The sequence below is a fragment of the Zingiber officinale genome, chromosome 5A, assembly GCF_018446385.1.
Source record: "Zingiber officinale cultivar Zhangliang chromosome 5A, Zo_v1.1, whole genome shotgun sequence".
Classification (NCBI taxonomy): Eukaryota; Viridiplantae; Streptophyta; class Magnoliopsida; order Zingiberales; family Zingiberaceae; genus Zingiber; species Zingiber officinale.
The window spans coordinates 127320462-127334328 of NC_055994.1; the positions used below are offsets into that span (position 1 = coordinate 127320462).

Consider the following 13867-nt stretch of genomic DNA (forward strand, 5'->3'; position numbering starts at 1 on the left):
TGTTCCATCCATTCGCTAATAGCTCAAACCTGCTGCTCCAAATCACATTCGTACAAGTTGATATCGTCAATGTGTTGTTGTCTTCTCGGCAGCATGATTCAACAAGAACGACTTGACTCTGATACCAAACTGATGCAGCGGATAATTATCGGTTTTGTTGATTCACACATGAATATAGGAAGTGACTATCAAATCTATTTATTTATACACGAATACCGAAAACAACCTTCTAATTCCTGTTGATTCACACAAGAATATCAGGAAAAAGAAAAAACATATCATTCCAAGGAGGAAATGGGAGCCAAAAATAGCATTAATCAAAAATTATCTCTTCCATCAATTCAAACAATTGTTTATATAGACTCTAGTAAGAGTCAAAGAAAGGAAAGAAATCTCAATATATGGACCTTTTTTTCTAACTTATAAAGAAAAAAAAAATCTTTCAAAAAAAAAATCTTAACAGAAATAAAAATTAACAAAGAGAAGCTTGAACCCATAAATATCAGAAATACCAAAATTACCCTAAATATCATAAAAATAAAAATTATTAAAAATAGTAAAAAGATCTTCAGAGGCTCCAAAAAAGACCTAAAAGATGTTTTTTTGATCCAAAACTTGGTGATTATGGGTTCCTAATAATAAATGTAGATCTCTGAATTCTACATACACAAGCACTGATAGAGCCTGATTATGTGCCCTAAGCCAAAGGTCATATGACATTCGAAAGATTACTCTGTCGAACCCACGTCAATAAAGTAAATAAGGGAATATATATATATTCGACGACATCCGTGCATGACACGCATGAACGCCTCTCTGCATAGGAGGCGCCTCGCGCATGGATGTCGCCCGAGATATCAAATTCGTGTGTATGTGTGCATATATAATATGATGTTAACTATAATATGTCTTTGTTGAATGATGATAATTGGATGGAAAAAAGAAAAATTATTAGTATATATATACACACACTATGTACTAGCCTCTTAATAAATACGTTCGTGAACTTCTAAACAAACATATTCACGAGTTCACAAATCGAATACTAATAAGCTCGAACTCAACTCGATAATATTTTTAAGTTCGAAATCAGACTCGAGCTCAACTCGTTAACTTAATTGAATGAACTCAAATAAACTTTTTTTTTTGAATGAGACCCGAGCTCGCAAGTAACTTGACTCGTTTACACTGAACTAATAAAGTAAACACAACGGAGATATGCTCATCATTTTGCAAATGATATCAAGGCTTTCAGAGTAGACATATTTCACGAGGAACACAATAAACTGTGTTGAAAGATGAAAATTGTGATGCAGATATCCAAATTGTAAGTAGCACATTGGAAACCAAGTGTTGAATACATGTTAGCAAATGACACATCGTAGCATTATGCAATCCTCCTTCCAAGTCAAACAGGATGATTCAATCTTGCACTCTGATCAAAATTATGGTAGAAACGGCTTGAATTGGGATGCAGGGAAGCAAACCGTAAAGTTCTGCTACTCAAATCATGTATGATGGCTGGAAATGGAGAAAATTCTTCTACTAAAACACACTAAATTCCAAAACATTAGACTACCAATACCCTTTTCATCTTCATGTTTGTGAGCTCGGTGCTGCCTCAAATACCATCACAAAATTCACTTGAAAGTCTCATGCCATTCTTTGATCTCTCTGTGGATATAATTCAAGGATTAGTTATTACTTCTTTAACGAACCATTAGAATAGCAATACTACAACTTTAAAAGACAATGATCAATGGCAACTGAATATAGCAAAAATCTTGAATTCTTAACAAGTTATAGTTATTGATGTGTCAATTAAGAATCCAGATTTTCAGTGTTTTTGAGTTGTCAAATGTGTGAATGATGTGAATTGTAAAATGCTTAAATTTGAGCAGGGTAGGTTGTCCGAGTGTGACCTGAGATAGTTGAATGTGCCAGTATAGCATCAAAGTTCTTTTTTTTTTTTTTGAACCGTCATAAAAAAATGAGTTTGAAGGTTAATCAAAATGCACCAAATCAAATCCATAAATTGTGTTTGTCTAAGCTATTCAGAAAATTCATCAAATTTCAATTATTCTTCAGCTATCAACAGAAAAATCATACTGAAAGTCAATCAAAATTCAGCAAATCAAATCCTAAACCTGTGCTTGTCTAAACTATTTAAGCATTTGCATTTGGCGACCTGAATTTAAACTCCATTGAAGTTTATGTAGAAATAAATCTCTAGTAATACACATTCTTTGACCTCCTTCTACATGTAATGTTTTCTAACTATTATAAATTAAATCTACCTAATTTTATGAATTGTATTTTTCAAAAAGGCGTCCTAGGAGGTTTCAACAATAGTAGTTCCACCTAGTGGCTAGGTGGCTCTTTTAAAAAGGGGCCCAGGCAGAGACCTAACCAAGTCAAGATTTTTTTTAATAAGTTGTTTGTTCATTTGACATTAGTTAACTTTTCTAATTTTAATATTGCAATATAACACTAATTATAAATTTATTATATATTTTATTGCAATTTAAATTTATGACTATGAATTATTAAATTTTATGTTTATTGTAATATTTAATTTCTTAATTGAAATGAAAAATATAAAATGGTTTATTGGTTATGCTTATTATTTAGTGTTTATTTATAAATTATAATCTGTTATTTTTGTGATTGCAAAAATTATCTTGATAGATTAAGGATTCAGTTGTTCTACATAGAAGTTAATATTAATCATTCTTAATTTAATATCCTTATGCCTATGTTAATAATTTTAATGTCGACTTCTTAGACACTAGGTAGTTGGCGACCGCCTATAACTTAGAAACATTGTTAATCATCTTCAAAGGTGTTCAGACAATCTTAATATGTTTTCTCTATTATATCCTCAATGGTGTTTAATTTAATTTTATCTATGCTAGTATCTTTGTGCATCCATCTTAGAATTTCATATTGCAACATCAAATTTTTGTATGAGTTATTCTTACACCTTCAACTCAAATCAATTCAACATATCTATATTCAGTCCAACATAACTAACTATAGAGATTTATAAATTGCTTTTGCACATCTTCATACCATATTTTCTCTCCTAATTGCTCCATAATAGTAGTGTTTTTTATTTTTACATTTTACTGAACCGCATGAACAAATTCAGTATTACTCATTTCACATATCTAATTTTAAAACTCCAAAAACACGTAGCACTTTTCCATTATACCCCTCTCTTCTTTCCAAATTCAAATTTTTGCTCAACCCATTCAAAAAATCATTACTCTTAATTTACGATGACGAATTCAAATTTGAAGGCATGGATACATTAAGAGTGTTTCAAGAGTACATTGGTTTTGGTTTGAAGTCATTCGAAGTTCTCTAAGTCCATCAACTAGTGTTGGTTAGTGTCATTATCCTAGGTCTTATAATTAGCTTGTCATAAATTTTATTAAACCTTTGTGAGTTTAAAAATTCACTACTCTAAATTTACATTGTTGAATTCAGATTATTGGTATTGATTTGAAGTGATTTGGAGTTCTCTAGTCCATTAGCCACTTTTGTTGGCAAATAAACCTAGAGAACTCCTAATTACTTCAAACTAAACCAATTACTCTTACAAGCCTCCTTAATGTATCAATGTCCTGAAATATAAATTCGACAACGTAAATAGCAGTGAATTTTTGAATGGGTACAGCAAAAATTTGAATGTGGAAAGAAGGGAGCGGTATAATGGTAAAGCACTACATGTTTATGGAATTTTGAAACTTGAGTACGTAAAATGAGTAATACTGAAACTTGTTCACACGGTTTAAAATACCTTCTATATTAACTCTATGTCGCCATTTCAGAATTCTCCTCTCTCCTACATCAACTCTTTGTATGTGTTATCTCCCAATAGTTTAACATTCTAATATATCAAGGCATGTTATACCGTATTTCTTTAAAAAAGACGCATCGGACCAAAGAGCCACACAAAGATAATATATGACTTACAATGCTTCTTTTCATCTCAGTCGCTCATTCTTCAAATTTTCATTAATGCCGCTTTCTTATTGAATTTCAAGTCCATCCATCCAAACTATTTTTTAATCTTTAATTTTTGTGAATTATACCATATTCTCAATATTAGATCTGCTCAACTTAAAACTTTTGATTTCTATACTCTCTCTCCACAATTCATACTTTGAGTTAATCTATTAAAGCTCTCATCAGTTGGATCAATATCATTTGAAAGCAAACACACCAATTAGGTTATAGGATTTCACAATTCAGTCCTAAGGATACAATTATACAAATGCAGAAATGCTCCTATGTAGTATAACAAAATTGTCATTTGCTTACTTTGTGATAAATAATTGCAGATAAGAAATGCAAATGAGAAACATAAGATAGCAACTAAGCTTATTGTCTAAGGAAACTGTGAAAATTAATTAATGGATCTGAATCAACTAAGAATGCAAAGGATCATCTTTGTTTCATATTCTACTGAACATCTTAGAGCTTGTTAACAGAAAAGAGACTTTTGGAACTTCACAGTGTGGTTACGTACTTATAGAAATAACAGATTATAGTTTTGGCACCAATAGAATGTTTACACCATAAAAAATGCTTTTATCACATCCAATGTGTCACAATTAGAGTACCTTTCAATCCTAGTGGAAGTTGATTGCTAAATAGGTACTTTCTAATGACTACATAGACTGCAACTGTTTAATAGACACAAAATTTTGAATGTGAAGACAATATGTTGTTGATGCCAATGGAGAGCCTTTAAAGCAAACATTCAAATGGCAAACAGATGGAAGGATTCATTTGGTGCTATACCTAGGAAAACATATCCCAACAACACCTGAATAACTTCTACATAATGAGATGCATAATTATGATTCATGATAAGACTTTCTCTAAACAAACGCGCCGTTCATTTATTATGAAGAAAGGTTATTGACTAGTTAACTATTTATAATAGCTATGACACGGTGTTTAATAGAAACAATCACTACTTAAATAAAATGAATTTTGATGCAGATAGTATCCAGAAAATGTTAGGAAAACAAGATCAATTGAAAGCACAAATAGATCAATGCAGAATATATTGTGATTTATCTGTTAGCTAAGGAAGAGTCTCGCACCTGAATACATATTCTAAAAATATCTTCTATAGGGATTGCTAGAACTCAAAATTAGACCGACACCTCCGTTGACGGCAAGTAATAAATGTCAACTAGCTTAGGGACCTTCTCTTTATATGGAAGCACAAACTTCTCAATGAACTTTTTATCAGATAGTCTCATATAAGAGAAGAAAGTCCCTTTTGCAGTCCATAAACTTTCGGACTTCAACAACTCCAACACCTGAAACCTAGGAATCACCCTTTTATCCAAACTATATAGCAGAATTAATGGACGTTGAGTGATGAAGGAAGGAGAATAGCCAACTTCCTTGACGAAAAATTCTATCTTCCTCTGAAGGTAAGGTTGAGAAATAGTTAACAAGGTTGGCGTTATCCTGACTGCAGTGAAGAAGTCTGACTCCGACCAACCAAGGCTCTTAAAAAATTTGATTTTGGCTTCGAATTTTTCTTTGTCGACACCGTAAAGAACAATAAGCAAGAGTGGATACATTGCCGATTGTCGGGGGACGCCCAACTCGTCGGCTCTACCGACCAAAGTCTGGAGTGAATCTAGTTTCTGGGCAAGGAACTCAGGGCGGCTTCTCATTACTTGAGACGCCTTCTCTTCTGAGATACCGCACACGTCCATAAGAAACTTGAGGTTGGGAAGGATTCTTTTCTCAACACTGCAGGTAAAAAACCATTTTTCCTGTAAACGCTTAAGAAGAAGCTCCCTCGATCCAAACAGACGATCCCAGAACTCCAACTTGGAGACGACAGAACGGATGTTATAGTGGAGGATACGTGGATATGATGTAATTATCTCTACTAGGTCGGACTGAGAGATTCCCGCGTCAAGCCAAGATCGGAACTTTGGCTCCACCTTTACGCAGACACTTCTGGGGTTGACATTGATAATCCTCTTGATGTGGGAGTCGGTGAAGCCCTGGGACTTCAAGAATTTGAGGAAGTAGTCGGGTTTCTGACTAGATTTGAGATCTGATAAGGAGCGGGAGACCTTGTATGCCTCGGCGGCAGATAAACCCCAGGAATCTACTAGGTACTCGACAACGGAAAACGGTTTCAGCGGAGGAACTGCGGAGGCAGCGGAGGAAGAAGAGAATAGGTTACTGGGTCGGAAGTGTGCCGGGATACTACGGATATGGCAGCGGATGACGAACGGCAGCATCGCGGCGGCGCTGTTTGAGTGTTTATCGCACGGAGAAGTGAAACCTAGTCACCTTATGGGAAGCGTTACGCAGAGAAAAGTGACGTGTTGCTGTGAAGCTGACACGTTTTAATATAAATTTTATTGGGGGAAAATTAGAAGGGCGTTCCAAATTAAATCAAATGGACGCTCTCCTATCATTTTATCATTGATTCCGTATTATTGTAGAAGCTAGTTACATACTAATTTTTATATGTAATAAATATTATGGAATCTATATATTTATTTTACTCGATGAAGTATTTTAACCAAAATGCATATAGCGAGTGTCTAATTAAAAAGAAATGTTATTTTAATTAAATTATCAGAAAAGTAAAATTAAAATATATAAACTTGCTATTATACAAATTAATTGCTAGTTTTAGAGGGCCGAATGATGAAATAAGTTAAGAATTTTCCGTTGTTCGTGTTAAATGGAGGTGTTCATCTGACATTAATTGGAAACGAGCTTTTTGATAACGACAAAAGGACAAAAGGCCACCGAGATTGAAAGCTCACAATTATATGGACTGTTACACAGAACAAATTGTTGCGTCGCTGTGACGGTCCCTAATTATATGGACGTGCTGGTACGACGGATGACAGAAAGAGCAGAGGTAAAATAAAACCTAATTTTATTATCCGCCGAAGGATTATTTTGTTTTTAATGTCATTTTGTTTTTTATTCTTTCTTTCCCTTTGCTTTCCGTCCAATTTAAATTTAGAGGGATTGAATTTTCCTTAAACGATGGAATATATTCACGAACCTCTTTATAAAAAAAAAATTACAAGACTTTAAACGAACATGTTTAGAGATTAACAAATCAAATACTAATAATATTTTTAAACTCAACTCCATAATGATTTCGACCACAAAATCAAAGTCAAGTTCAACTCAGTTAACATAATTGAATGAAATTGAATGAATTTTTTTTAAACCGAAACCTAAATAACATCACGAGCAACTTGATTTTTCTACACGATGGAGATGCTCATGATTTTGCAAATGATATTGAGGCTTCCAGAGTATATATATATATATATATATATATATATATATATAATGCAATTATTCAAATTGAAAGTTGCACAATGGAAACCAAGTGTTGAATAACGGTTAGAAAATGACAAATGGTAGCAAATGACACATGTTAAATTTACTACAATGGAACAAAGAATTAATTTCCAACGGAGGAATACTCTCGGAAAAAAAGAATTCCACCCATCCCTCAATGCGGTCGACTATAAGTCAACTGTATAATTTATCTCCCTTCACACAACTTAAAAGACGGATTTGACAATGTTGATCCTGTCCGAACCAAGAGTCAGCGGACGCTGGGCACGTGGCGCTCTCTGCTGGATCCTCGAGTGCTCCGGCGAACCTGCAACAAAACCGAGCCGGGAGGGGTGTCCCGGCGACGATCCTCCGACGCTCAAGTCAGGTAAGTGGTGGAGAAAGTGGCTGCCAAATTCGTATTCTGCCTACCTTCGGCGAAGTAATAGCTTCTTTATATAAGACGGAGAAGGGACTGATGCACACCCACCGAGGTGCGTACGTGTCAGCAACCCATACCACGGTATGCACTTGTCAGAGAGCTTACCTGACACCATGCTACCACAGTCCGAGCATGTTCTTTGATGGGACGGCAGGACCACCCATTGTCAGACTAGAAGTATGGCACAGCCATACGACTTGACGGCTGTCAGAAGATGTCCCCGTCTTTTACCCACCGTCTGAGTGGGGTGCCTGGCCCGCCGAGCGGGCGATGAACGTCGTCCGGACGGCCTTGATTCTTTGCGCCGTCCGGGCGGCACCTCCTTCCGCTCGGTTATTACGCACTGCTTTATTTGAGCGTCGGACCCCTGGTCCCTACCAGGGTGCCTTTTACTACCAGATTTCCCTTTCTTCTGAGTCCGGTCGGCTCGCCCTTTTCCGGCGAGCCACTGGACCCTTTGACCTCCCCTCGGCGTTGACTCCTTATGGGGCTCCGGATTTTTACCTCCGGATCAGTGCAAGGCACCTACGATGAGTATAATCATCTTTTACTACAATACAATCCTCCTTCCAAGTCAAACAGGATGATTCAATCTGCACTCTGATTAAAATTATGGTAGAAACGGCATGAATTGGGATGCAGGGCAGCAAAGCCGTAAAGATAGGCTACTCAAATCATGTAGGATTGAAATGGAGAAAATTCTTCTCCTAAAACACAATAAATTCCAAAACATTAGACTACCATACCCTTTACATCTTCATGTTTGTGAGATCGGTGCTGCCACAAATACCATCAGTTCTCTTGAAACGCTCATGCCATTCTTTGCTCTCTCTCTCTCTCTCTCTCTATAATTCTAGGATCAATGGCAACTGAATATAGCAAATCTTGACTTCTTATCAAGCTATAGTTATTGATGTGCCAATTAAGAATTCAGATTCAGTGTTTTTGAGTTGTCAAATGTGTGAATGGTGTGAATGGTGAAATGCTTAAGTTTGAGCAGGGTAGGTTGTCCAAGTGTGTCTCGAGCCGCGACAGTTGAATGTGCCAAAGTGTAACATCAATTTTTTTTGAACTGTTATAAAAAAAATGAGTTTGAAGGTTAATCCAAATGCACCTAATCAAATCTATAAATTGTGTTTGGCTAAGCTATTCAGAAATTCATCAAATTTCAATTATTCTTGAGCTATCAACAGAAATATCATACTCAAAGTTAATCAAAATTCAGCAAATCAAATCCTAAGGCAGTGCTTCTCTAAACTATTTAAGCATTTGCATTTGGCTACCTGAATTTCATCTCCATTGAGGTTGATGTAGAAATAAATCTCTAGTAATACGCATTCTTTGACCTCCTTGTACATGTAATGCTTTCAAACTATTATAAATCAAATCTACCTAATTTTATGAATTGGATTGTTCAAAAAGGCATCCTAGGAGGTTTCAACAATAGTCGTTCAACCTAGTGGCTAGGTGGCTCTTTTTAAAAAGGGGTCCATGCCAAGATCTAAACAAGTCTAAGATTTTTTTTAATAAGTTGTTTATTCATTTGACATAGTTAACTTTTCTAATTTTAATATTGCAATATAACACTAATTATAAATTTACTATATCTTTTCTTGCAATTTAAATTTATGACTATGAATTATTAAGTTTTATGTTTTATTGTAAAAATGCAAAATATAAAATAGTTTATTGGTTATGCTTATTATTTAGTGTTTATTTATAAATTATAATATGTTATTTTTGTGATTGCAAAAATTATCTTGATAGATTAAGGATTCAGTTTATGCAAAAGGTCATGCTGGCACAAGTGCCCTACACGGCTAGCCCACAGTCATCTGTAGAGAGATAAATTAAGAAATCGAGTAGGTCACCACATGAGAGGGTATTTTCGCCAATTTTGCCAAGAATTGACCCTTACCTAGTTCTGCAAACCTATCAAATGATGACTACATCGGCTAGGCCCTGGGGCAAGGATTCAGTTGTTATATATAGAAGTTAATATTAATCATTCTTAATTTAATATCATTATGCCTATGTTAATAATTTTAATGTCGACTTCTTAGACACTATGTAGTTGGGTGACCGCCTAATCATTAATCATCTTCAAAGGTGTTCAGGTCATCTTAATATGTTTTCTCTATTATTTCCTCAATGGTAGTAGTATTGTTTTATTTAATTTTATCTATTCTAGTATCTTTGTGCATCCATCTTAGAATTTCATATTGCAACATCAAATTTTTGTATGTGTTATTCTTATACCTTCAACTCAAATCAATTCAACATATCTTATATTCGGTTCAACATATCTAACTATAGAGATTTATAAATTGCTTTTGCACATCTTCGTACCATATTCTCTCCTAATTGATCATTGATAGCAGTATTTTTTATTTTTGCATTTTACTGAACCGTGTGAGTAAGTTTCAGTACTACTCATTTCACATATCCAAGTTTTAAAACTCTAAAAACACATAGCACTTTCCCATTATACCCCTTCTCTTCTTTCCACATTCAAATTTTGCTCTACCCATTCAAAGATTCACTACTCTTAATTTACACTGTTGAATTCAAATCAAAAGGCATGGATATATTAACAAGGCTTTTAGAAGTACATTGGTTTTGATTTGAAGTGATTCGGAGTTCTCTAGATCCATCAACCAATTTTGTCTGTTGATGGACCTACATCATTCGAAAATTCATAAGTTTGATATTTTTCAAGTCAGAAGAGTCCTAGGAACCCGTTGATGGTATTGGTTAGTGAGTATCATTGTCCTAGGTCTTATAATGAGTTTGTGATAAATTTTATTAAACCTTTACGAGTTTAAAAATTCACCACTCACAATTTACGTTGTCGAATTCAGATCTAAGAGCATAGATATATTAAGGAGACTTCCATGAGTATATTGGCTTTGGTTTGAAGTGATTTAGAGTTATTTAGGTCCATCAACCAGTTTTGTTCGAAACTAGGTGATAGACCTAGGGAACTCCTAATTATTTCAAACTAAAACCAATATACTCTTACAAGCCTCCTTAATGTATCCATGTCCTTAGATATAAATTTGACAACGTAAATTAAGAACCCTAAATTTTTGAATGGGTAGGGAAAAAAATTTTAATGTGGAAAGAAGGAAACGGTATAATGGGAAAACGCTACTTATTTTTTGAATTTTGAAACTTGGGTACATAAAATGAGTAATATTGAAACTTGCTTACGTGGTTCCGTAAAATACCATTTTTATTTTATCTTCTATATTAACTCTATGTATCTATTGAGAATTCTCCTCTCTCCTACATCAATTCTTATGTGTGTTATCTCCTAATTGTTTGACATTCTAATATATTATGGCATGTTATACCATATTTCTTTAAAAAAATCCCTTCAGACCAAAGAGCCACACAAAGATAATATATGACTTCCAATGCTTCCTTTTCTTTCTTCAAATTTTCATTAATGTCTCTTTCTTATTGAATTTCAAGTCCGTCCATCCAAACTATTTTTTTAGTCTTTAATTTTGATGGATTATATCATATATTCAATATTAGATCTGCTCAACTTAAAACATTTGATTTCTAAACTTTCTCTCCACAATTCATGCTTTGAGTTAATCTATTTAAACTCTCATCAGTTGGATCAATATCATTTGAAAGCAATGCACCAATTAGGTTATAGGATTTCACTATTCTGTCCTAAGAATACAAATTTACAAATGCAGGAATGCTCCTATCTAGTATAGCAAAATTGTCATTTGCTTACTTTGTGATAAATAATTGCATATAAGAAAAGCAAACGAGAAACATAAGATAGCAACTAAGCTTATTGTCTAAGGCAACTGCAAAAATTGATCTGAATCAACTAAGAATGCAAAGGATCATCTTTGTTTCATATTCTACTGGACATCTTAGAGCTTGTTAACAGAAAAGAGACTTTTGGAACATTGCAGTGTGGTTACATACTTATAGGAATAACAGATTATAGTTTTGGCATCAATAGAATGTTTACCATAGAATGTTTACTATAGAATGTCACAATTAGAGTACCTTTCAATCCTAGTGGAAGTTGGTTGCTAAATAGGTACTTTCTAATGACTACATAGACTGCAACTGTTTAATAGACACAAAATTTTGAATGTGAAGACAATATGTTGTTGATACCAATGCAGAGCCTTCAAAGCAACCATTCAAATGGCAAACAGATGGAAGGGTTCATTTGGTGTTATACCTAGGAAAACATACCCATCAACACCTGAATGACTTCTACATAATGAGATGCATAATTATGATCCATGGTAAGACATTCTTTAAACAAACTTATGATGAAAGGTTATTGACCAGTTAACTATTTATAATAGCTATAACAGGGTGTTTAATAGAAACAATCACTAGTTAAATAAACTGAATTTTGAAGCAGAGAGTATCTAGAAAAATGTTTGGAAAAGAAGATTGATTGAAAACACAAATAGATCAGTGCAGAATTATTGTTGATTTATCTGTTAGCTAAGGAAGAGTCTCGTACCTGAATACATATTCTAAAAATCTCTTTTATAGGGATGCTAGAGCCGAAAATTAGACGGACACCTCCCTTGATGGCCGGCGAAAAATGTCAACTAGCTTAGGGACCTTCTCTTTATATGGAAGCACAAACTTCTCAATGAACTTTTTGTCAGATAGGCATATATAAGAGAGCAGACTCATTTTTCCAGTCCATAAATTTGCGGACTTCAACAACTCCAACGCCTGAAACCTAGGAACCACCCTTTTATCCAAACTATATAGCAGAATTAATGGATGTTGAGTGATGAAAGAAGGAGAATAGCCAACTTCCTTGACGAAAAATTCTATCTTCCTACGTATCTCAGGTTGAGAAATATTTAACAAGGTTGGCGTCTTCCTGACTGCAGTGAAGAAGTCTGACTCCGACCAACCAAGGCTCGTAAACAATTTGTGTTTGGCCTCGAATTTTTCTTTGCTGATACCGTAAAGAGTAATAAGCAAGTGTGGGTACATTGAAGATTGTCGGGCGACGCCCAGCTCGTCGGCTCTACGGACCAAAATCTGGAGTGAATCTGGATTCTGGACAAGGAAGTCAGGGTGGTTTCTCATTGCTTGATACGCCTTCTCTTCAGACATTCCGCACACGTCCATAAAAAACTTGAGGTTGGGAAGGATTCTTTTCTCGACACTGCCACCGAAAAACCATTTTTGCTTTAAACGCTTAACAAGAAGCTCCCTCGATCCAAACAGACGATCCCAGAACTCCAACCTGGGGACGACAGAACGCATGTTATGGCAGAGGATACGTGGATATGATGTAATTATCTCGACTAGGTCGGACTGCGAGAAGCCCGCGTCGAGCAAAGATCGGAACTTTGGCTCCACCTTAATGCAGATGCTTGCGGGGCTGATATTGATAATCCTCTTGATGTGGGAGTCGGTGAATCCCTGGGACTTCAAGAAGTTGAGGAAGTAGTCGGGTTTCTTACTAGATTTGAGACCAGATAAGGAGAGAGAGGCCTTGGATGCCTCGGCGGCAGATAAACCCCAGGAATCTACAAGGTACTCGACAACGGAAAACCGGTCCAGCGGAGGAACTGCGGAGGCAGCGGAGAAGGAGGAGGAAGATAATAGGTTACTGGGTCGGAAGTATGGCGGGATACTACGGCTATAACGGCGTATGACGAACGGCAGCATCGTGGTGGCGCTGTTTGTCGCACGGAGAATCGAAACCTAATTACCTATGGGCTGCTCAGCCTGCCCTACGCAGAGATAGGTGTTCTGTGCCGAAGCTCATAATTATATCGCAAGAGAATCGGGAGCCTTAGGGCCGCAGACAAGCCAGGCCGGATAAGTTGTGTGTTCAAGTTTGACATTGTTTGGTTTAGAGATTTAGGAACGAGGGAATAAATTTATTTTAAAATTTTATATTTGATTGATGGAAATGGAATTAAGATTTTGAAATAAAATCTAAAAATTTAGGTATGGATGAACCTCCTCCTTAGATTTTGATGGAATGAGAATAAGAATTAAGTTTTAGGTAAAAATATCCTTAGTATATTTATTCAATTT

At 35.3% G+C, this 13867-nt stretch overlaps 1 protein-coding gene across 3 annotated transcripts; it reads right to left on the reverse strand.

Moving 5' to 3' along the window:
• Positions 1 to 1219: 1219 nt before the first annotated feature.
• Positions 1220 to 13563, reverse strand: LOC121981672 (transcription termination factor MTERF15, mitochondrial-like). Of its 3 annotated transcripts, none has more exons than XM_042534310.1 (2): positions 12318 to 13563; positions 1220 to 1674 (listed from the first exon to the last, which is right to left on the reverse strand). In XM_042534310.1, exon 1 carries the CDS (start codon positions 13490 to 13492, stop codon positions 12368 to 12370), a length of 1125 nt encoding a protein of 374 aa, XP_042390244.1. In that variant the 5' UTR covers positions 13493 to 13563; the 3' UTR covers positions 1220 to 1674; positions 12318 to 12367. The 3 variants fall into 3 exon arrangements, with proteins under 3 accessions (XP_042390244.1, XP_042390245.1, XP_042390243.1); XM_042534311.1 differs by lacking the exon at positions 12318 to 13563 and adding an exon at positions 5121 to 6378; XM_042534309.1 differs by lacking the exon at positions 1220 to 1674 and adding an exon at positions 8169 to 8876.
• Between the last annotated feature and the right edge of the window lie 304 nt (positions 13564 to 13867).